This window comes from Zalophus californianus, chromosome 4 (genome assembly GCF_009762305.2).
Source record: "Zalophus californianus isolate mZalCal1 chromosome 4, mZalCal1.pri.v2, whole genome shotgun sequence".
NCBI lineage: Eukaryota > Metazoa > Chordata > Mammalia > Carnivora > Otariidae > Zalophus > Zalophus californianus.
Window position 1 is genome coordinate 58,855,154 of NC_045598.1, and position 25,984 is coordinate 58,881,137.

At 37.2% G+C, this 25,984-nt stretch overlaps 1 protein-coding gene across 2 annotated transcripts in view; it reads right to left on the minus strand.

The window, feature by feature from the left end:
- Window positions 1–25,984, minus strand: part of NEGR1 (neuronal growth regulator 1) — an 857,231-nt gene that overhangs the window by 176,964 nt on the left and 654,283 nt on the right. For both annotated transcript variants that reach the window (XM_027620493.2, XM_027620504.2), the window contains exon 5: window positions 16,509–16,629. In XM_027620493.2, coding sequence (XP_027476294.1) covers window positions 16,509–16,629 — 121 coding nt within the window. The remainder of the gene's footprint in view (window positions 1–16,508; window positions 16,630–25,984) is intronic.

The following is a 25,984-nucleotide window of genomic DNA, read 5'->3' on the forward strand; positions in this document are numbered from 1 at the left end:
TCAACACCACTTTGCTGCAGCTACTTACGGCCCAGACAGGTGACTTGCTGTTAAACCCAGAAAAAATGCAGCAGCCTAGCATTGAGAATAGGATTTCAAGTGGTCTCATCTTGGCCACATATTAGGAATGTGGCTGGGAAAGTTCTCTAACTTTTCTGGGTCTCAATATAAAATTCAGTTTTCCCCGATTCCACCCTGACTACCCAACAATCTCTCCCCGGGCTTACCAGCAGAGGTCTCACTCTCCAACAGACTGGCAGAGTGTCTCTGTTCTCAGGGCTTGCCATGCCCACTCCTGCTTCACTCTTTTCCAGATCTGCATCCAATGGTCATATGCTCCTTGTATTTCTTGCTAGCTGGATCCTTCCCTCCTCACTCAGGTTTATCTGTGTCCTATCTCGCCCACCCTAATGCTCCTTAAATGACTCTTCCTTCTCTCTCTCTCTCTGCATGTTTCTCTCTAAATTGTTGTGGGATTTCTAAAACCAAAGTCACATTCTTGCATTGTTCTCTGTAGCTGTTTCTGGGCACATGGGTCTTTTCAACCCAAATAAATTGAATTGCTTTAAATTCCTCAAAAGGCAGGGCCATGTGGACACACTTTATTTTGTATTTGAGTCCTGCATAGCACTCAATAATACAAAAAAATAGTTTGGGGCGCCTGGGTGGCTCAGTCAGTTAAGGAGCTGCCTTTGGCTCAGTTCATGATCCTGGGGTCCTGGGACTGAGCCCGTTGGGCTCTCTGTTCAGTGGGGAGTCTGCTTCTCCCTCTCTCTCTGCCCCTCCCCTGCTGTGCTCTCTCTCTTGCTCTCTCTCTCTCTCTCAAATACATAAAATCTTAAAAAAAAAAGCAAATAGTTCTTAGTCAACAGAGTTGGGGTGACATCCCCACAACACAGGGATTGGTAAGCCCTCTCAAGAAATTCTCTTTCTAAATAACGAATTCTGAAATAATGAGGATGCCAACCAGATGATAACGTCTCCCTAACTAGCCCCAAAGTTTACGAAGAAAAGATGTGCTGATCACAATATGGGCTATATAAGCTCATAGCCCAAATGGTGTGGTATTTTTCTTTCTTAATATGTTCAAGTTTTAGTACTAAATATTTCTTTAATCATGAAGATGCTAATAAATGGCATTCCCCTGAGAGTTTAGGTTGAACTCCTTTGCATTCAGATGCATGTGACTTGCATCTGAATTTAGATAAAATATACTGTAGTTACATGCAGATTAAAATAAGCAGCCATGCTTGATTACCCTGGGAATTACTTATATTTCATGTAATAGCTGAATTTGACTTATCCAAAACTCAAACTTAAATCAGATTAATAAAACTTTGAGTTAAATAAACATTGAAAAACTTTAACTTGAGCAATAAACCTAATGATCTGCAACTCTGACACAAGAAAATAGGGCATAAAATATCAAGAATATGGCAGTTTTTACTCCCGTCTCATATTGTAAATTTACCAACATTTATGCGAAAATACCATCCTGATTATTGCATATTTTCCTGCATCACATTAATAACTTAATTTTTAACCAATTAGTATACACTATATATAAAAATCCACAGCTTCATTGTCCAGAGGGCTTTGGCGTTATGACTCAAATCTATCTGCCCATGTCTACGCTTTGGACACATTCTCCAGAGGACTCAGCAACATCCTGGACTACTAAATCCCTATTGTGCCCCACCTACCAAAACTGAGATTCATTTTGCTCCTAAAGAATGAAGAAGAAATTAGTTAGGGTCTTCATTTGGCTAGACTCTAGGGAGAAAATCTCAAGGCAGAAGAGTCATTAACTTGACAGCATTATTTGCTTATGTTCCTTCAGGCCGTCTTTCTAGTTGGCTTCTAATTCTCTGCCCTTCAATTTGTCTGAAGGCAAAGCCCCAGATGTTGCTAAGTCATGCAGCATATCCACACTCTGTATGTGTAGACCCATTCTTGGCCTCTGGCCGGCGCTGCTGTGTGCATCCTTACCAGAGGGGCACATCCTTGGGACAGCAGTGCTAAATACTCCTGCAGCTCCCCACAGCCTGGCAAGTGATGATGATGGCCAATAAACAAGAAAAGTTATCTTCCTTGGGGGGATGTACTTCCCTTTAAAGGAAGCTACCTTTCTGAGATTATGGAGAAGTCCAAAACTTACTTTCTTCTACAGTTGGGAGTTTTCAAAATGCCAGTTCCTCAAATACCCTGTAAGAACCTATCTTTACCCAGTAGATGGCTGAGACAGACTTTCCAAAGCTGACCTTGAGGGAGAATGACTTCCGAGACAGTATATATCTCTGGAGGTGTACTTCTGTGATTTTCCTGCAGGAATCCTGAGGGTACATGGGGTGAGGGGCTTTCTCAGCTATTCAGATCAATTCTGAAAATTGTCATTGCTACAAAGATGAGTCCTATGCTTAGGTGATTAGGGACTTGACTGGGCAACACACGTCTTTGAAGATCTTTGGAGGTCCTTCAGAAGGTCCAAGCTGAAGAGAAGAATCAATCAGACAAACAGGTGTTTGCAACTGAGTTTATCTTAGTCACAATGGGGACCCTGTTAAGATGAATACTTCTACCTTTAGTTACTGGATATAGAAATTTGAAACACACTTATAAGTCTCAGCTTGTCTGTCCCTAATGTAATTTCAATCTTTGACTAAAAACAAATAAAAAAAAAGAGTTCTTTAATTGATGATATTGTTTTTTCTTTATGAAAGAGTTTTATTCAAAAATGGCTGGATATAGTTATATTTTCTGTAAAGAAAATCATTTTTTATCAATAAAAACATATATTTGACAAATTAAATTGTTATTCTGTGTTAAAGAAAATTCTTGATAGCTTTCAAACATGCACATATCAGCCTATTAACAGAAGGACCCTGACCCCACTGAATTTTTCTTTTCTTTTTTTTTTTTAAGATTTTATTTATTTGACAGAGAGAGAGAGAGCACAAGCAGGCAGAGTGGCAGGAAGAGGGAGAGGGAGAAGCGGGCTTCCCGTCCAGCAGGGAGCCCGATGCGGAATTCGATACCAGGACCCTGAGATCATGACCTGAGCCGAATGGAGATGCTTAACCAACTGAGCCACACAGGCGCCCAGAATTTTTCATAACCAGATCCAGACTTGTTTGAAACCAGACTTCCTTAAATCAGTGATGTGAAATCTTAAGTGACAACTCAAGCAATAGTTCACAATATACCTTGCAATAAAACCAGAGAACTAAATCCAGAATATTACCTTATTTGGAGTTCTCTCCTTTCCCTAAATACTTAAGTCTTTCAAGTTCTAAGAGAATCATTCTTGTATTGACTTAAATTACAGAATAAGAAATATTTTCTTATAGTCTCTCCCCCCAAAAAGAGAGAAAACAATTCTGTTGAATTAGTGGTTAAATACAGTATTCCTTCCCTCAGAAGTAGATCAGCAGCATTTGGTGCTTGTTTAGAAATTCCTGAGCATTTTTATTTTTTGCATTTTTACCTTTCAGTGGACCCTATGGCTATAAGATCCTTCTATTACTGTGGACCTTACTGATCTCTACCCTCTACCACCTATGGTGGTTTGTTCCATACCACTCAGATCAGAATGTTTTTGTCCTCCCCAAATTCATATTTCAAAAACCTAAGCCCCAAAGGTGATGGTATTAGTGGGTGGGGCCTTTGGAAGGTGCTTAAAAATCATGAACGTGAAACCATGATGAATGGGATTAGTGCCTTATATATAAGAGGCTGCAGAGAGCTCCCATAGCCTCTTCTGGCACGTAAAGATACAATAAGATGTCTGTGACCCAGAAGAGGCCCCTCCCCAGACCACGCTTGCTCCCTGATCTTGGACTTCCAGCCTCCAGAACTATGAGATAACTTTCTGTTGTTTTTAAGCTACCTAATCTGTGGTATTTTGTGATAGTAGCCTAGATGGACAAAGGCACATACTGAGGACAATTGCCCTCACTCTTCTTCCTTCTGCCTGTCATTAATGCATCATAAATCTGTGAATTGCAGGCTATCTGCCCTGCCAGTAGATGATGCAGGCAACTCATAAATAACACAGCCTGACCAACTAACTAGTTCTGAATTAGAATAGGCTCTTACATTTTCAAGTGTCAGTCAGAAAGAAGTACCACATAGAAAGCATACTAATAACTAAGGATACTTATATATTGGACTCACGAAATGTTCATGAAATTTACAATCATAGCCTCTCTCCGACAGTAACTAGGATGGACAGAAGAGTCCACTGCAACATCCAATAGCAAAACTGACCACAAAGCCATTGGCACTGATTGTTAAGATTGCAAAAATAAACAGCTATACCAGACCTCATTCATTTTATATATAAATCGAGCCTCATGACACATTTTGGGACTACTGTTTACTATCTGCCTTTCCAGGTCAGGAATAACAATAAATATCTGGAGAAACAAGCTTTCAAGTGCAAATAGTCACTGAAATACTTCATTGCTAATATAGGAAACATACATAAGCGTTATCAGACAACAACATTTAAACTATTAATTTGAAATAGGAGTGGGAGAGGTGTTCTCAAATGATAATAGATCTTTTATCAGACTAGAATTAAAGGAAATATGCTAATAATATATCATGTTATATAACTGGATAAGATTATTATGGTCTTATTAATTGATCTTTGGGTGGTAGCACAGCAGAGATGGAAGATAATAGGGGATAGAAGGTAGTTCGTGAATCATAAGAATTATTTAAGAAAAGGAACATTACTTCCAACACTGGATTGCAGGTTTCTCAATTCCAAGAGGTGGTATGAGCTAAGGATACAACTCAAAAAGAAGAGCTTCAGAAAAAGTCATGGTTGATGATAAAAACATCACATGTGATATGGTATTAATGGAAATGAAATTTTATTTGGTCATCAAATGATGATTAAATACCTCCCATGCTGAAGGCACTGACTTAAGAACCAAAGGGGGGAAAAGACAAATAGGACACATTTCTATCTAAGGACCTTGGCTACACTTAAAAATGTGAAGATGACACTGAGGTGGCATATAGGTCCTTGTACAACACATCTCAATGCCTCTCTCAATGACAGTATTTTAGCTTACATATATTTTGGCTCTGAATCATGGCTGTATTTCTAGTCTTTTTAATGTAAGCAGGAATGCTTTATGTATGTGGAAAATAGCTGTTCTCAACATACTTATGACTGAAGTAATCTAACATTTAAGAATTTCAATGTACAAAATAGTTTGGTGTGAAGAGTGTGGGAAACTGACATTCAGAAAACATTTAAGCACTTTCAAATGTATGTCAACTAATCTTCATAGCAACCCTAGGAAGTAAACATTACTAGTCCCATTTTACAGATGAGAAGAAAAAAGAAGTTTAGAAAAATTAAGTTAATTTATCTTCTATCATCTGGTAAGTGGTACAACTGACATTCAAATCCAGAACTTCTGACTCATGGTATTGTCCCAAGTAATAACTGGTATTTAAATCATTAAGTAGAAACCAGGACACTGTATTTAAGTTTGGAAAGACATGGCAGAAATCATGAGTGGTTTAAGAAAATTAAGTTAAGCCAGGGAATAGAACCAGTGGAGCTAAATAACCAAGTAACATGTGGTATCTGCACCAGGAAAGCCTGATCCAACCTATGGTGTGAATCTAATGGGATACAAAATAAAAAAATAGTAGGGTTCACTTCAGCCAGCTATTTGCAGATTTCCTGGACCAGAGGCCTCTTAACTACCTATGTGGGGCTAGGTGGCTCCGTGGCGCAATGGATAGCGCATTGGACTTCTAACTACCTATGTGGGGCTTAGCCATGCCCATCAGTCTCTTACAGCAGCTGTCTTTTGTTCCCAATGGAGTCACTCTTTCAGGCTACTCACAGTCCCAAGATGAGAAGCAGAAAATGGTCTCTTGCCCTGTTTCCTCCTCAAACTACATGCCAGACAACACATACCTTCAGCATTGATTATTGTTTGTTTTTCTTCCCCTAGGTTCACTAAATATTCGGGTTGTAGTAAATCTCTCTCCATAGTGTATATGTGGAATATAGTCAAGAATGGCAGAAAAAGAACATAACCTAGATGAGTGGCAAAAATGCAATAATTTTAAATAAGTTCAAAATTATCTCTAAAGTTCAAGTCCTAGCGATGTTATGGAGTTACTTAGTCCTTTCTGAGTTGGACAAATCATCAGCACATCAAAAACTTCTCTTTACCACACCATTTCAGGTACAAGTTTTCATATATTTGCATGACTTTTGATTACTGTCCATATTCCCCATTAGCATGCAACTCCATCAGGGCAAGCTTCCTAGTTTTTGCTATTCATTATATTCTAAGCATGGAGCATAATGTTGGGTATTTAATAGGTATATGGTAAGTAGTTATTGAATGCTTGACTGAATGAATTATGTTTTCACCTTTTTATGTTGCTTAGTTTTTTCATCTGGGAAATGGAAAACCTGAAGCCAATCTCAAAGTGTTGACATAAGAATGGTTTTTAAATATATAAAATGTAATATCTATACACACACACATAAATGCAGTAGGCACTAGAAATATGATAAGTGTTATTATTGTTCAATGATAGGGTCTGTTTCTTAGAACAGATACATTTCCTCTCAGATGGCAGCCATATATTAAATATTGAAAATACAAGAAATTATTTTCAAAGGAAAGATCTACGAGAGTGACTGAAAAGATCAGAGCATCGTGATTTCAAGATGTGTCAAACTCAGTCTCAATTACATGTGTATTATCAATCTCATCTAGGTTTTTCAGATGTGCAGGTAGACAAAAAAAATAAAAGTAAAAAGAAGGAGGAGTAAGAACTGCTAGATACCAGAGAGAAATGAAAACTGATGTGAACATGCTGCTATAGCAACATATTGGTTTACTGTGTTGCTTGGTACTTAAGGCTTGAATACAACATGATATCATTTATTCCTGGGAACAGACTGAAGAATATCATGCATCAATGTCTCAGCCCCAAGGGGTATCTATCTTTAGTTGCACATTTGAATAAATTAATGTATTATAATATATTAGGACATTTTAATGATTTTAGACTTTACTAGGCTATTTAAAATGTATGTCTTGTTTACTTTATCAATTTTAATGAAATTAATAATTTTAGATTAGAGACCTTTGGGCTGCCTTACTTGCGACAATTTGATTCACACAGGGAGGATACTGCCTTTAACTTTACATCAAGTAAACAAAGGCTATAGTGCAGGTGTCAGTCCTCCTCTGACTGCAGTGAGTCTTGTATCCCTGACAACCTGGCCTATGACTAGATTTCTCCCCTCTGCTTGAACTGCTTTTCTAATATGAAAGTGCCCATGATTTTAATGTCAAATTTCCTCCTACAATATACCAACACAACCATTTTGCAGAGATCATATTCACCAAAAAGAAATCCTGGAAAGTCAGAACTGAGCAACAGAAACCAGCTTCTGTTTTGCAATTAGGTGTTGGGTTTACCATGTCCTGCAATCTAAGGCGATGAATTTTGTACTAATATTTTCTTCTCGATTTGAAAATGTATTAAAATGCGAATGGTTCTCCTTCATCATGATTAAAAGGTCACAACTCATTCTTGCAACGGAATGTATTTCAAACACCATATTAGATGCTGGGACCACAATGGTGAACAGGGCAAAGCCCTCACTCTCAGGTAGATTATAGATTAGAAGAGAGACCAGTAAACAAGTTGAGTATCCTTTTAAAAGTGCTTTGATAGAGGTAAGTACATGGGAGTACAATTGGAGAGACTCCTTTCCAAGCAGAAAGGGGTCTGGGTAGTTTACTGAGAGAAGGTGATATCTGAATTGAGACTAAAGGACTAATGGAAGGCAGCCAGCCAAAGGTAGCCAGGATGGGTGTGTGTGTGTGGAAGGGGTTTATAAGCAAAATGGCCAACATATGAAAAGCCCTTAAAGATAGAGACCATGTCACAGTTTGTGAACTAAAATATTTTAGGCAGTTCTAACCCTATTGTGGGATGGTAAAATGGGAAGATAGCCAGAGAGGTAAACAGGGGCAGGAACATGAAGGCCTCCCATGCCATACTGTGATGTTAGAACTTTCATCTAGGGACATTCAAGAATCCTTGAAGGGATTTAAGTAGAAAGTGATGAGATCAGATTTTTATTTTGGAAATATTGCTATGAATTTTAAGAACACACCCAAAATCCAGCTGTCTATTGGTAGACTGTGTATGCAGTATCAACACCTTAATTTCAGTATGTTCTAAACCAAACTCAGTACAATCTCCCCCAAATCTCTTTTCCTATGTTCCCAGCTTCAGTTAATGACTTCACCATTTACCTTATTACTGAGCTGGAAAACTTAAAATTATCTTCAAATGGTCCTTTCCTTGTATCTAATCAATCACTGAAATATATAAATACTAACTTTACCCTCTCTTGTTTTTTTTTAAAAGACTTATTTATTTATTTGAGAGAGAGAGAGAGATTGCATGAGTGGGAGGGGCAGAGGGAGAGAGAGAATCTGAAGTAGACTGAGCACTGAGAGCTCAGAGCCTGACACACAGCTAGATCTCACGACCCTAGAACAGGACCTGAGCTGAAACCAAGAGTCGGATGCTTAACCAACTGCATCATCCAGGGGCCCCTCCTCTCTTGCTTTTTAATTGCACAACTAATACCCTAGTTTAAACCATATTTTATATCTTTCCCACCCAACTGCTCTGAGAAACATTTTATGAAAACAGGGATGTATACTTTTACTACTCTTGAAAAGTCCTTCAGTGGCTTCCCAAAACCTATAGAATCAAGACTAAATGTATTATCATGATATTTAAAATACTCCAAGTCTTGCCCTAACATGCATTTCTAACCCTACCTCCTATTACACCTGATTTCACATCCTGTACCTCAAGGCATAAAAAAAAAAACCCTCTCCACACAATGCTTACATTACATTGACCATGTTCTTTCTTGCTTATGATTATTCTTGACTTCTTGCAATGTTTGGAAATACTGTTCATTGGTATCAAGCATAAGAGCTACCTTTTCCCTGAAGCATTTGTTAATGCTCTGATTTGAGTTGAATGGACCCCTGTTGTGCACTTTCAAGGACTTAATTTAGGGCTCCCTTATGATCTTCTTACTTGGCTCTTATTTCATTTTGGTGATTTTTATGACAAACTATAAGCTCTAAATCAGGGAATGCAAACTGGACTAGTGCACTTTCAATTTTGATTGGCCCAAAGTTTTAAATATAATATTTTGTATGTATGTCTTACATGGACATGTATTTTCCATTTCCCAGTAGTTGAAATGCTCTCGTTTATTTCATATATTTACCTTTACCTCTTCCCTGGCCTGGGATGATAAAGTCATCATAGGGGTAACAAAACTGTACAGACAAGACTTAGGTTATTAAAAAAAAAAAAAAAAGAGGGCTGACTATCCTCCTCTGGGCCGTTTTGCTGTTTGTGACATGAGACAGACGGCTGCTGTGGGTGTCATCAAAGCAGTGGACAAGAAGGCAGCTGGAGCTGGCAAGGTCACCAAGTCTGCCCAGAAAGCTCAGAAGGCTAAATGAATATTATCCCCAATACCAGCCACCCCAGTCTTAATCAGTGGTGGAAGAACGGTCTCAGAACTGTTTGTGTCAATTGGCCATTTAAGTTTAATAGTAAAAGACTGGTTAATGATAACAGTGCACCGTAAAACCTTCAGAAGGAAAGGAGGATGTTTTGTGGACCGTGTTTTTGTGTGTGTGTGTGTGTGGCAGTTTTAAGTTATTAGTTTTTAAAATCAGTACTTTTTAATGGAAACAACTTGACCAAAAATCTGTCACAGAATTTTGAGACCCATTAAAACAAAAGTTTAATGAGAAACCTGTGTCTTCTTTTGGTCAACACTATAACCTTTTGTAGAGTACTATTCAGGTAAAAGTAGGTGTTGCACAGACCCTATTTCTAATGTTAAAATATGCTGAAACTTAAATTTGGGTTAACATTTTTTTCATGGGTGGGAACTTGAGCATTTTCACCTTTTCTAAGGGAAAGAAACTCTTAACAGTAAAAAGCTATGGGGAAAAGGGGTCTGTTGGTGCAACACAGAACAGGTAAGCAAAGAGTAACACCACAAGATAGTTACAAAACAGGTTAAATTCTGTAATACCAAAGTCATTATGTTGCATATAAGACTTGTATTATATCACATGCAGTAAACTTGTTATATTGTCACAAAAAAAAAAAAAAAAGAAGAAGGGCGCCTGTGTGGCTCAGTCATTAAGCGTCTGCCTTTGGCTCAGGTCACGATCCCAGAAACCTGGGATGGAGCCCCGCATCGGGCTCCCTGCTTGGTGGGAAGTCTGCTTCTCCCTCTCCCACTCTCCCTGCTTGTGTTCCTGCTCTCCCTATCTCTCTCTCTCTCTCTGTGTCAAATAAATAAATAAAATCTTTAAAAAAAAAGTGAAATATCATCAGAAACAGAAGTTTCTTCAATGCATGAACTTAATTTGTTTTCGGTCTTTTCCAGTTATGTCACAGTTAAATGCCCAATGCATATTTGTTGAATGAATACATAAAATCTCAGGTCAGGAAGGAAGATTATTTTTAACATGGGATGGTAATGGGTTATTTCCAGTATCCTTCTAAGTCAAAATATGTAACTGCTTAATCTTATAAGAATGGCCTTGCAAATGAGAAGATAAGAGAGAGAGAAAAAAGTGGGTAGAGAAAGAGAAAGAGAGGGAGAGAATGAATTAACTTATTTCTAGTCTCTTCTGAATAATCAGTTGTATAAAATCTAGAAGAGGGATATCTTGACACAAGACTCAGGAAATTATGGGTTGGTTTTGTTTTTGTTTTTAAAAATAACTTTGTTGTGGAATAATATATACAGCTCAATGAGTTTGGGGTAAGTATACACCTGTGAAACCATCACTACCAAGTCCATAAATATATCCATCACCTACCAAGGTTACCTTGGAATTAGATTTTATTTCCCATTCTGTACTTCCCCTTCAACAAGTCATTTTACCTTTATGAGATAGAGTTTTTTCCCTCAGGTATAATCTAGTTAGAATTTTATGGGGCACCTGGGTGGCTCAGTCAGTTAAGCATCCAACTCTTGATTTCATCTCAGGTCATGATCTCAGGGTGATGAGATCGAGCCCCATGATGGGCTCTGCACTGAGCAGGGGGCTGCTTAAGATTCTCTCTCTCTTCCTCTCCCTCTGCCCCTCTACCCCTACTCATGCATGTGCTCTCTCTTTCCCTCTCTTGCTCTACAATAAAGTTAAATTTTAAAAAGTCTAGTTAGAATTGTATGAGAAATTGGTAAGATAGTATACAGTGAGTTATATGTGTTATAAAATTACAAAGTTGGTAGGTAGGGTAAAATTTCCCTGTCATTAAAATTGCCCTTGAAAATTCCTTAAAATTCCTTATTTTAAACTAACATACTTTACAAGAGTCTCCAAAATGGAGGGCAGGTACTCCAAATTGGGTATAAAGTGATCTGTTGGAAAATAATAGAATGAAAAGAAAATAATAGAATGCCCATTTATGTTATAATTGTATCTCATCTTTTAAATTTTATCTGTGATAGGTCATTTAATGTTTGCAAAATATTAGTTCAAAAGTGCATATACACAGTTTACAAATAATTACTTGTAAATAATAATTTACAAACAAATTCACATACTAATAGTTTTTCCTAAGTTTTAAATTTTACTCGTAGGGATATATATTTCAAAAATGTTGTTGATCATTGTTTTACATCATTGATCTACCTACCAAGTAGGTACCATTACAAGATGGCAGTGCCATCTTCACAAAATGTTACAAAGCCCATGTTTTTGTAATACTTAAACATTAGGCCATTCAAATTTATTTTATGTTTTTGGTCTTAATCCTAAATAAATATACTCTTCTCAAGCCATAGATTAACTTAATTTCACGTCATCAAAGATATTACTTCCTTAGTAGTACTTTGCCTATTCTGAAAACGCCCTTCACTGGATATAAGGAGTCTCTTTCTATTATCAAGGAAAAAAAAGTTTAAATTTTTTTTTTTTTATATAATTGAACCCTGAACTCTGATTTTCCCAAAAATAAAATGCATATGGAGTAAAATTAAGTCTGTGAGCACTGTCTCTATCAGGTATGCTAAAAGAGCCTGTGGTGTTAAAAAAATAACCATTTTACACCAAAGGATAATATTTTAATAACAAGTATATAACTTGAGTCATTCTCATGGTGCTTATCTAAACAGTGTAATAAACTAAAGGCCAAATGGCTAATATTTCTAATGTAAAAAAATAGGTTTTTTTTATTGTCATCCATTATGGAAGCCTATCTTTGAAGATAGTATCTGATGATTCTTTTTTTTTTTAAGATTTTTATCTATTTATTTGAGAGAGAGACAGCACAAGCAGGGGGAGAGGCTGGGAGAGGGAGAAGCAGACTCCCGCTGAGCAGGGAGCCCAATGTGGGGCTCAATCCCAGGACCCCAGGATCGTGAACAGAGCCGAAGGCAGACACCCAAAAGACTAGGCCACCCAGGGGCCCCAATAGTATCTGATGATTCTTAACTCTTGATATTCATGTCCCCATTTTCCCCTTCCACATTGAAGAGGGTCACCCTGTTTAACCAATAAGATATTACAGAAATGACAGAGCATAATTTCTGGGACTAGGTCATAAACAGTTTCTAACTTGCTCTCTCTTGGATTACTAATTCTGGGAAAAGTCAATCACCACATCAAGAAGACAGTCAAGCAGCCCTATGAAAAGGCAATTAACTGAGGCTTTCTGACTATAACAAGAACTAACTTGCCAGGAATCTGAGTGAGCTACCTTGGAAGCAGATCCTCCAGCCCTAGTCAAGCCTTTAGATGACTAGCACCAGATGACACTTGACTGCGACCTGATGAGAGACCCTGAGCCATAACTATCCAGCTAAGCTGCTCCCATCCTGACCCACAGAAACTGTGACAGCAAATGCTTACTGGTTTCAGCTGCTAAGTCTTAGGTTAATTTCTTATTTAGCAGTAGATAACTAAGAATGGCAGTGTATACCAGAGAAAGAATGTGGACTGAGAGGTTAACAATAAAATGTGTCTTGATGACATCTTTGAAGTTGAGAGCTCTTGGACAGGTTAAGTCTCTTGTGCTGTTCTGTCATCAGTAAATTGAGGACAATAAATTGTCTCACAGAACTCTGGACAATAAGTGAGATAAAAGAATTTAAAGAACCTTGAAAATGATTTGTCCTCAGTAAGCATTTGTTTCTTTAAATTGTGCTTTATTTTGCACGTTTCTTTAAAGGTTTTTAGATTATTCTCAGTACACAGATATGGATTTTATAAGATGTGGAAGAACTATAGGCAGAGATGAGACTAAGGATGTTCAGGTACTGCCTTTTTTATTTGTTTATGTTATTTGTTCATATTTATTTGAATGAAGACCTGCCTTTGAAGATCTTAATTTAAAAGAGATGAGTTTTTAAAAACATTCTCTTAAGTAGAAGTGAAGACATAAGTTATTTCTGAATATTTTTGCAAGCTTGAAGTAGAAAATATCTCTAGGAAATAGAACTTTTCCAGATCTTGTAAAAACTCTGCCACACTTTGACAGGGTCTCTGACAGCTTCATGTTTCTCTGTTAGTGACCTCGAAAACATGCTCTATTTCTTCTCTGTGTGTCTACCTTGATTCCATTATTTCCGTGTCTTTGACTAAGTAAATTCAGAAAGTGTGAGTGTTTGTATGTGCAGTCTTTTATTTTGCTAATTCATAACTGACCTGCAATGCCCTTACCCTTGCCATTTAACACTGACAGTTCAAATTATTTTTGATAGTCTCTGAAGTGCCATAACCTACACAAGGTGCATGGACTCTGCATGAAGATTTGCAAGACTTTTGAGTTCAAATCCCAGCTCTGCCACTAACTGTATGAACCTGTGCAAATTACTTAAAAACACTCTGTGCTTTGGTTTCCCCCAAGCAAAAGGTGACAATAATAGTATCTACCTAATAAGTTTGTTGTGAAAATAAAATAAAATGGGTTAATGTCTGTTAACAATTTAGAACAGTGCCTGTCAAACAGCAGGTGCTTTTTACATAGGTAGTTTTTCATTTTAATGAGATAAATATTTGAATGGCCTGGGCCCAGAAGGTAGCATGGTAAACCCACTCAATGAGTATAACAACCACCATTCAGCAACAACCAGAACCCTTCTATTTCCTACTCCTTGCACATTCTCAAATTTGCTTCACTGTAATTTTGAGAGGATTTTATACACTCTTGTGGTATTTGATAATTTGAGTATTTCCTCAGATATAACCTTAACGAATGACAGATACATATTTCACTTTGAAATAAAATATGTTTGCCTTTGACGAGTGCATTTGATTTTCACAGCTCCCAGATTTTCTCTAGGTGTGTGAGTGTGTTGGGAAAGGTCATTAATTGGAGAGAATCAATCCACCTTTTTTAGCAGTGGTTCTAAACTCCTTTGAAAATGTAATAAAAGCTATAGTACATCTCTCCAGTAGGAAAAAAGTCACTGAAGCTATGACTATGGACACCAATGGGTCCTTTGCTGTTTTTGCTATAGGCCAAGAAAGTCGACTAAGGATTATTGTAGCCTTTTCTGACAATGGTTGCTGAATTTAGGAAAGGAAAAGAGAGAGAAATAGAAAAAAAAATTCAGGACATCATTTCACAAAATACTGGAAACCAAAAGGACTTTAACAAAGGAGCTCTCACTTATACTACTAGGGATAATTCTGTTAGCTTGTAAGAAAGGTATGACACAGATTCAAAAGGGACTTTGAGAGATATGTAAAAAGTTTGTCATTATTTAATCTGTACTTTGTGGAAGAACCAGAGATTTGGGGGGCCCTTGCAAGGGAAGGTTCTGAGACATGGAACTGAAGCTCCATTCACCCCACATCTACCAGAGAAGTCCTGCTTTCAAAGATATTACTTACTGGACTTCCACATAAGATTGTATTTGAAAAAAGGGTTTCATAACTTACAGAGGATTGGAAAACACTCTTCTAGATGTTTGTCCATATAATCAAAAACTGAACTTCTGAATCTGGATTATCAGGATCTGAGAAAGGTTATTGGCTGATATACAATACTGTACCGTAGGACAAAGGTAACCACAGACTAGTTTATCTAATTCTAAGAACATAAAAAATGGGGCTTCTATGAAGCCCCAAAGAGGTAGATTTAGAATTAGTAAAAACATTAAGTAGTAAAAAGAATTAAAGATTGAGTACCCCAAATTACAGAAGAGGTTGCATAAAAATAGCGGCAAATAATTGTAGATAAAAACTGAGTCGGTTATTCAGATCAAATGAGATAGTTATGGGGATATCCTTTATTTTTAAGGCTGGTGTTGAAGAAGGAGAAGGTCTTTTACAAATCTTCTTTTGATTACAGTTTAAGAAAAAAAAGAGTACCTGCTATGTCCCATCCACTGTCATCCATTATGGCAATATCTAAGCTCTTATGTCATTTCACTAGTTTTCAGTTCAGACATTTAGCTGTCCTTAGTCATGAGCCATGGTATAAATAAGTAAACTCCATACATATATATGTTGAACAGTGTGGAATTGCCAATATTTAGCTTTTTTGACTAAAAACGGCAGTTTCATATGGCCCAACCTAGCATTTTCTTGAACACATTCTTCCCTAGTTTTGAGGCAAAAAAAAAAAAATTATATATATATATATATATACATACATACATATATATATTCTAGATAATATCCTCCCCTTTACATTACATCTTCCAGTTAACCCACACGGGTCCCATTCTTCTTTGATGGCTTGATAAGAGCAGCTGAAGAGGTCTGAATGAGCCTACTGGTTGAAAGTAAAGAGAAAGTAGTCAAGTCCTGTCTTCTCTTGTTCAATAGCTCTTGTCAAGGCTTTTCCTGGGGCTCCTCAAGGGGACAATCACAGTAGCCCTAAAATCCCCTTGGTTAGTCCTTTAACCATGTATTTTATCTCCTCTAAAGGCCCTTTAGTGACAGAATATCTAAAACATAGTGTTCTATAAAATGAAATGTTAAAATGCCTTGCAGGAGAGTACGGCAGGTGAAAGGGTTGAGACTTCTCAAGGAAGCCAAGCAGAGACAGCAGCTCCGATTGCTTTTGGAGTGCACTCATGAAAGCTGTGCCCAAGTTCTTTAAAAGCTGGTTCGCTTCCCAAGTAAACATGGTTGCCAGCAAGACCAATGGTGTGCTGGTTCAGAAAGGAAGGGAAGAAATGAAATGTATCAGCGACACGGGATTTGCAGGCATTTCTGTGATCATATAAAACCAAAGTGGACATTTGTTCTAGATGCTATTAGCTACTCATCCCTCCCATGTGGGCCCCTTCAGTTTGCCTGACTGCGAGGAGGCTGCTGAGAATCATTCAAGCCAGTTAAAGAAATGGCTTCAAGTAAGTATCTGAAACACAAACACATTAGCTCAAAGTGCTTGAAACACAGTAATAATCACAAAGTCCTTACTTCTTCTCTCCTTTGTACCATTCAAAGGCCGGAGGCGGCACACCTGCACCTTCGCATCTTATCAATCCACTGCGTCCTGGGGCCACGGTGCCAGATTTAATTTCCTGAATTGTAGGAGCGACTGAAAAAGAAACAAAGAAAGAAAGAACCTGGTGGTTAACTAAAACTACTCATCAGCAGAAATATAACACACATATATTTTGATTCCTTCTATATTCAAAGCAATCTTATGCCTGATAGGCCAATGCATCACATTTTCAGGGTTTTATGCTTCTAATACAAGACTAGTCATTTTCAGCTTCATTTTTCAAGTTGGACAATAGATGAATGTTCCCAAGGAATGCAGAGTAAATGCAATACATTTTGGCCTTGCTTCCTGATGGAAAAATGGCATTGTTGAGGGGAACGCTTCATCTGTACTCCAGTCAAACTACCCTCCCATAATAGCTCTCGTTTATTGAGTGATCACTGGGAGCCAGTCACTGGGCTAGGTGCTTTACATTCATGATTTCCTCAGGGTCATACTCTAAGCTAGATGGGATTATCCCAATATCAGAAATGTGAACACTGAAGCTCAGAGAGGTTAAATAATTTACCTAAGGTCACACAGCTACTTAGCTGCAGAATTTGGGCTTAATATTGGCATATTGACTTAGGCATATTGACTCAAAGCCTGAACTCTTTTCATTTTTGTGTTTTCTTCTGCCTGTTCCCTGCGCTTTAGCACATTAGTGATTTTTTTGGTTGTTTCTTCTACCTGAAATGCTATTCTTTTCCATTTCTACAGATGCAGCCTCAATTAGGTGTCTCCATACTCTTTCCTGTTGCTCTGGTTGAAAATAGTTTTCCCTTCTCTCAACAGTTTATCTAAATCTCTCTCATACCATATACTTTCTATCTTGTATTGTAATTATTTATGGGTATGCCAGCCTTGCTTGTTAGCTGCCTGAAGGCAGGGTGAGTATCTCGTTTATCTTTGCATGTTCAGAGATCAAAACACACAAACTGATGCTTAAAAAGCTTCTTTGTAGCATAGCCCCTCCTTTACTCATCAAATAGTTGTTGAGCCATCAATATATGCCAGATATTTTTCAAGGCAAAAAGCAGTCCATCCTTCTGATGTGATGAAGTTTATGTTCTAGATGGAGGGAGGGATGTGGAGACAGACTATAATCAGTAAATAGAATAAATAATTTAAATAAAATGTTAGAAGGTGGTAAGAAAGATGGGAAAAAATAATTAGAGCAAGATAAGAGAAATATGTTCAAGGAATGGACTGTAATTTTATGTAGGGTTATCTGAGGAAGATTCATTGAGGAAGTGTGATTTACGTAAAGACTGCTGTAGATCAGTGAGTTTGCTCTGTGGATATCTCAAGAAAGAGCCTTCCACGAAGAGGGAACAGCTAGCAGTAAGGCCGTGAGGCTGAGGCAAGCCTGGTTTGCTTGAAAAATACCAAAGATAACCATGTGGCTGAAGCAAAGAGAAAGAAGGGAGATTATCAGGAGATGGAGTGTGATGGTTAATTTTGTGTAAAGTTGATTGCATTGCAGTGTCCAGGTATTTATTAAACATTATTTCTGGGTTTGTCTGGTTCTGGATGGAAATAACATTCAAATCAGTGGAGTGTATGGCCCTCTCCCATGTGGGTGCACACCATACAGTCCCATTGAAGGCCTGAATAGAACAGAAGGCAGAGGAAGGGAGAATTCCCCCTTCTCTGTCTGACTGCTTGAGGTAAAACATTGGTCTTCTGCCCTCGGATTGAGATTTATACCATTGGCTCCCCTGGTTCTCACTGGCCTTCAGACTTGGACTGAGCTATACCACTGAACTTCCTGGGTTTTCACTTGCAGACACCAGTTCGGGGGCCTTCTCAGCTTGCATAATCACGTGAGCTAGTCCTCATAATATAATCTCTGCGTGTGTGTGTGTGTGTGTGTGTAGGTAGATATGTATAAATATGTATGTGTGTATTGATCTATCTAGACATCTATAGATTTATATATATGTGTGTGTGTACGTAGATTTGTGTAAATATGTGTGTGCATATTTATCTATCTAGACATCTAAAGATTTATACATACGTGTGTGTGTAGGTAGTGGTTCTGTTTCTCTGGAGAACCCTGACTAATACATAAGGCCAAAGGTGGGAAGATCAGCCAAGGGCGATTTTAAGGACTTGGTTTTACTCTGAGTGAAGTGGTGAACTACCATAGAAGAGATATAATCTGATGTTCATTTCAAAGGTATTTTGGCTGCTGTGTTGAGAAAAGACCATAGTGAGGCCAGAGGGAAGCTGTGCTCTTGTAGGAAGCAGTTGCAGTAAGCAAGGCAAGTGATGCTGGCAGCTCAGGTTAGGGTGGCAGCACTAGAGGTAGTGAAAGTAACTGGCTTTGGAGTCTGTTGTGAAGCTGAAGCCAATAGGATTTTCCTAACAGATGTGAAAAAAAGAAACGAGTCCAGGGTGACTTCATCTAGCTTAACTGGAAGGTTAGAATACCCATTGCCTGAGATGGGTAAGACAGTTAAGTCGATGAGTTTTGGAGAGAAACATTAAGAGTTGTATGCATGTGTCATTTTCTTTTGATAGATTTAATATTTTTTAAAGATTTTATTCATTTATTTGAGAGAGAGAATGAGAGAGAGAGAGAGTACATGAGAGGGGGGAAGGTCAGAGGGAGAAGCAGACTCCCTGCTGAGCAGGGAGCCCAATGCGGGACTCTATCCTGGGACTCCAGGATCATGACCTGAGCTGAAGGCAGTCACTTAACCAACTGAGCCACCCAGGCGCCCTGATAGATTTAATTTTTTAGAGCAGTTTTAGTTCACACAAAACTGAGTGGAAGGTAGAGAGATCTCCCAAATACTCCTTGCCTCAATACATGCATAGCCTCTCTGTTATTGACACCCCCTACCACAACGGTACACTTGTTACAGTTGAACCTATATTGACACAACAGTATCACCTAAAATCCATAGTTTACATTAGGTTTCACTCTTGCTGTTGTATATCATATGGGTTTAGATGATAGCATAATGACATATAACTATCATTATATCATAAAAATTATTTTCACTGTCCTAAAAATCTTCTGTACTCTAGCTCGCAATCTCTATCACCCCTCCACTCCTGGAAACCACTGATCTTTTGATTGTTTCCAAAGTTTTGCATTTTCCAGAATGTTATATAGTTGTAATCATAGAGCATGTAACCTTTTCAGGTTGGCTTCTTTCCCTTAGTGTTATGCATTTATGGTTCCTCCATGTCCTTTCATGGCTTGATAGATCAATTCGTTTTAGCACGGAATAAGATTCCATCATCTGGAAGTACCACAGTTTATTCATCCATTCACTTACTAAACAATATCTTGGTTGCTTCCAAGTATCGGCAATTATAAACGAAGCTGCTGTAAACATCCATGCACAAGTTTTTGTGTACATAAATTTTAAGTTCCTTTGAGTAAATACGAAGGAGTGCAATTGTTGGATCACATGAAACTACCAAACTGTTTCTATCACTTTGCATCCCCTCCAGCAATGTATGGGCACTCTTGTTGCTCCACATCCTCGCCAGCATTTGGGGCTGTCAGTGTTCCGCATTTTGGTCATTCTATTATGTGTGTAGAGTTATCTCATTGTTTTAATTTGCATTTCGTTGCTGACATATGACATGGAGGATCTTTTCATATACTTAATTGCTATCTGTATATCTTTGGCGAAGGTTCTGTTAAGGTCTTTGGCCCATTTTTTAATTGGGTTGTTTATATTCTTATTGTTGAGTTTTAAGAGTTCTTTGTATATTTTGGATAACCATCTTTTATCAGATGTGCCTTTCAAATACTTTTCCCCAATGTGTGGCTTGTCTTTTCAGACTCTTAATAGTGTGTTTCACAGAGCCAAAATTTCTAATTGTAATGAACTCTAGCTTATCAATGATTTCTTCCATGGATGGTGCATTCCTTTTGGTGTTGCAGCTACATCTATCTCCTACCATAACTATCTTCTAGATATGCGTATCTATTTTCATAAATATTTTCTGTCAATCTTTTTAACATACTACATATTTGAAATAACACTATGGGAAAGCGTTCAACACCACAGGAATCATGAAAATGCAAATACTAATTCATTCAGACAAATGACCTGAGTAAGTGTGCACTCTGGATATATTTTAGGTTTCTTTAGAAAGCAATAAAGAAGTACAGAGTTTAATGATTTTTCAATATGCAGTGAATATGAAAACTGTAAACACCCTTACAACAGAACATTGTGTTTTCTTTTAAAAATACCCTAGGAAATTCATCGTTTTCTGTTAAGGGTGATACTTCACTTTGAAATTATAGCACCTCTATTTCTCTGTGGTATTTTTATTCTTAATAGTTAAAGTTCAATTTATAGTTCTGGAAAGAAACTTACAAAGAAATGTTATTTTTATTAAAGTGCTTGCTAATATCTTGGTGAAAATAATAAAAACAAGTGTTACCAAAAATATTTGAAGAAGAAAATGTTATGACATAATACATATGCAAATTTATATATGTATATACATAGTATATATGTAAATATATAAGTACATATTACATATATGTGTATATATATCTCTGTGTGTATATATGTCTATTTATTCGTGTGTGTGTACATGTACATATATACACAAATATATATATACACACTCATACAATATAAGAAATCATTTAATAAATTTAATTATCTTTACAAAGCAAAATTCACATCTCCCCATGAAAGGCAATAAAATATACAAAAGGCATCTATAAATAAAACCCCACTTATTTGTCAATTATTATGATACTTTTTTGCTTGTGAGAGCCATAGGTAGGATTGTATTTCCACTCTTGTTCTCAGAGGCTTTAATCTCTCTTCCTCTCCCTGTCACACTAAGAGGCCAGTTGGATCTTTTATGATATCCAACTATTATTGAAGATGAAATAACCATATGCAACAGGAGATCCATCACAAGCTTCTATTGATAACCTGGTTAGTTTAATTACTTTCTTGTTTGTCAAGGGGGCCATGATTCATTATAAACAAAACCATGAAATCCGGAACATTGCCTGAAAACCCATGCGTAATGAACCGAAATAAAATCTAATTTGTCATTAAAAGGATTTTATGCAGTTCTTTGTGCATATGGCTTAACACTAGGTGTTTTACCACACAAGTTAAAGCGACATGATCCTGTTGTCTAGAGGTTCACAGGCTGCTGTGATGTACATTGAAAATGGAAAGATACCTAAAATGTCATATGGAAGCACAGATGAAGAATGAGTCAAGAATTAACATTGTACATAAGAAAAAGCCCTAAGAACAGTTTGTGTGTTAGAGAATTAAAGGGCTATGGGCTATGCGTAATCAATATGGAGAGGGGAGTCTGATGTAGATTTCATTTTGAGGTTAAAATTATACACTTGATCTTGAAGGCTCTATTGATTTTTCTTGGGGACATGAATGAGCCCTTATTCATATTATTCTCCCTCTCTAAAAATGACTGTTCAAGAAGAAGTGGATTCATCCACTTATTTATTCTTAATTCCTTTGTCAATTAAATATTTTTATTAGGGACCATGTTAATGAGAAAAAACGATATTCCTGGCCTTGTAGGGTTAACATTTTTGAGAGTGTGTGTGTGTGTGTGTGTGTGTGTGTGTGTGTGTGTGTGTGTGTATGCATGTATATGCATGTCCAAGAGTAAGTAAATAAATGAATAGTAAGAAAGTTGTATGAACTGGGATGGGAATTGAGCACAGCAAAAGAAAAAGGAATGCTGAGATGTATTGTTTTCTGTGGTGCAGTCATGGAGCCCCTTATTGATAAGGCAATATTTGAGCAGAAAACTGAATGATGAGAGAAAAGAAATCATGTGGTCATCTACAGTAAATTATTACAATAAAAGGAAACAGAAAAGTCAAAGGCCCTGAGTTGAGAGCATCCTTGAGGTGGAAACATGCTTAAAAGGTTTAAGTAGCAGCAAAATGGTCATCATGGCCTGATCGGATAAGTGAGAGGAAGAATCCAGAAGAGAAGACTGGGCAGGCAGCTGGGGCTCAGATTCTGTAGAATCTGGAAGCCCACGGTAAAGCCTTTGAATTTTGTTCTAAGGAGATGAGGTTTTGGAGATTTTGAGCAGAGTGACATGGCTTGATTAACTTTTTATAAATATTCTTTGGCTGCTGAGTAGATCATGGTCTGCAGAGAGGCAGGATGGGAAACAGGCAGAACTGCTAGGAGGCTGTTGTAGTAATTTTTAGGATGATGAGAAAGTCTTTGGCCAATCCATAAAAAAAGAAAGAATTGAGAGAAAATTTAATTAAATAGATCATTGGTCACATTGGACCTGAGTCAACTCATTTTAGTTAACTGGAAGTGACAAGACACTTTTAGTGAAATTCCAAGTTTAAATCATTCTGAACCCTATTACTTTGTGTAAATAAAATAGTTATATGGCCACAAAAACGTCTGATTATACCTAGCAGGTTTCTTTTCTAGAGCACATCTCAGAGACTGTGATGTGCATGTATGCCTTATGAATATTTTATAGTATGAAGCTTTTTCCTAACTTATGAGACCATGGAATTGTAGAAGGTTTTATATTGAAGTTCTGTGGGCCTAATATTTCTTGGGATTTATTCTGGGTATGTTGGACAGTGGGGCTAGTAGATGTCTAAGGTCTAGTCCACATCCTATGTTATGTGATTCATGACTTTTCATGTCAACAATCATCCCTGGTTCAACAGGTTTCTATGTGCTCATGAGCTATAATGCACTCATGAATTTTATGTGAGGAAAAGGCCATGGTTATTTACATCATAAGGGATAGTTGCTTATTTGCCAGAAATACATACCTCACAACAATTATGATTAATTAAGTCTCAAACTGGAGCTATAAAAAGGATTACAAGTATGTTTAGCTAAGTTGTACAAAACACTCATTTTCCACTAAAAAAATGTTCTGTGTTTTAAGAAATCATATTGAACCCTTCGTAGAAACAAAACACTCATTTTCCACTAAAAAAATGTTCTGTGTTTTAAGAAATCATATTGAGCCCTTCGTAGAAGAGATAACCAAATGGTAAATTCTGAATGAATGCCCCCAGAACCTATTTTTTTACCATCATATTCCACTGATCTCTGAATTTTGGTCCTGTAAATTGCTTTTACAGGGAATGGGAGTGTAAAGATGGGCATCTACATGTGTTTGTGTTTCTGGAACTGGCTTTTTTTTTTTTTTTCATAAAGACAGTTTTTGTTTTGCTCAGATGTAACTTTTTTCAATTACACCAAAGTAGTAAAGAAAGTGATTACTTGAGTCTCTCAAATTCATAAGTACAACGGCATCCTTTGGAATAGACTGATTTGTTGTACTGCTGAAATTTAGGAATACTGCCCTTATACCAAATTGTATATGGCCATGAGCTGAAGCAATTGCAAATTGAAATAAATAAATTTTAGAGAAATGTTACTAGACAGATGTGGGGAACAGCAAAGAACAGATGTTGGGAAAAGCCAGCAGTGAAAGGGTCAAGAAGGGGTATTTAACACCTGTGTGATTAGATGCTCATAAAAGAGGAGTCTTCCCTTTTCATTTACTCAGTAGGATTATTTCCATTCATTGTTTAGCCAGTCATTTCAGGATGAAGATAATTAAAGGTTCTTCATCCAAAACTCCAGGCTCTGCAGGTGCAAGCAACAGAACCTCCTGCACTTGGCACCCAATAAGCCTAATCAAGATTCAAGTTTTCTTAGTTACATGACAATAGCCACAAAGACCTTCTTCCTCTCTTGTCATTCTCAGTGGGAGCTTTGGTTTTGTACAAAGTCCTATTATCAAAAAGATGAGTGAATCCAAGAATTATTTCAATAGCCTTAGTGAATTGAGGTAGTTCAAATGAAACTATAGCTCCAAAGGCAAACAAATTTGACACCATCCCTCTCCCTCAAAATGACGGACAATGCTGAAGGTGCCATATTAAATAGTTACAACAATAAAGAAGAGTGAAGAATAGTAAAGAGAAGTAAATCATGAGGAAATCTGTCCTACAGAAGCAATGTAGGGAAACACTGTGGTAAATAAGCATGTTGACCTTGGTCTAAATTCTAGAACTTGTGAGCGACACCAAAGAAGCCTCAGTCAAATAAACAGTCTTTGAAAAGAAATTAAGGTTTCCAGTACCTACCAGAAAACACATCATATAGGAAGTGCTCAATACACAATTGTTACAGATGCGGATGGTGATAGTTGAAAAAGTTCTTCCTTGAAGATAGGTTGCACCTTAGGTTAAGGAATAATGACAATCTTTGAAAGGCTGTCATAGATCTCACTGAAATGAATCACTAGGTCAAAAAACCCTTTCCATGAAGCAAATATGTGCTTGCCTTATGGACTAATTTGATCTTAAAGAAAGCTGAAAACTCTCTGTTATTGCTAAGAGAAAAATTTTAAAAGTAATTTACTTAGCCAGATTTAAAAAAAAATCAAACTACTGAAATATAGTTGAAAAATAATCTTCATCACCTAAAGGACTTTCACATTGAATACACCTCTGTTCCCTTTTCACAGGGGATGAAAATAATACAGTTTGTAATGTACCTCCAGCTTCCCCAAGACCTTAAACAATTACACAGTCACAAAATAGAGCAGTAAAAAGGCTTTTCTTTGCAGCCAAACAAAAGTGGTTGTAACATACACTATCTGAGTTACTTAACCCTTCTAAACACCAGTTTTCTCATCCATAAAATAAATAGTGCCTACTTCATAAGATTGCTGTATGGACAACATAAAACACTTTATGGAGGCCCAGAAATAAACCCACAATATAGGGTCAATTAATCTTCAACAAAGAAGGCAAGAATATGCACTGGGAAAAAGATAGTCTCTTCAAAGTGTTGGGAAAACTGCTAGCTACATGCAAAAGAATGAAACTGGACCACTTTCTCACACCATACACAAAAATAAACTCAAAATGGATTAAGAACCTAAATATGAGACCTAAAAGCATAAAAATCCTAGAAGAGAACACAGGCAGTAATTTCTCTGATGTTGGCCATAACAACATCTTCTAGATATATCTACCAAGGCAAGGGAAACAAAAGCAAAAATAAACTATTGGGATTTCATCAAAATAAAAAGCTTCTGAATAGCAAAGGAATGACCAACAAAACTAAAAGGCAACCTACTCAAGGGGAGAAGATATTTGCAAATGATGTCTGATAAAGGGTCAGTATCCAAAATATATAAAGAACTTATACAACTTAACACCCAAAACCCAAATAATCCAATTAAAAAAATGGGCAGAAGACATGAACAGACAGTTCTACAAAGAAAACATACAGATGGCCAACAGACACATGAAGTGATGCTCAACATCACTCAACATCAGGGAAATGCAAATCAAAACCACATTGACATATCACCTGTCAGAATGGCTAAAATCAAAAGCTCAAGGAACAAGTGTTGA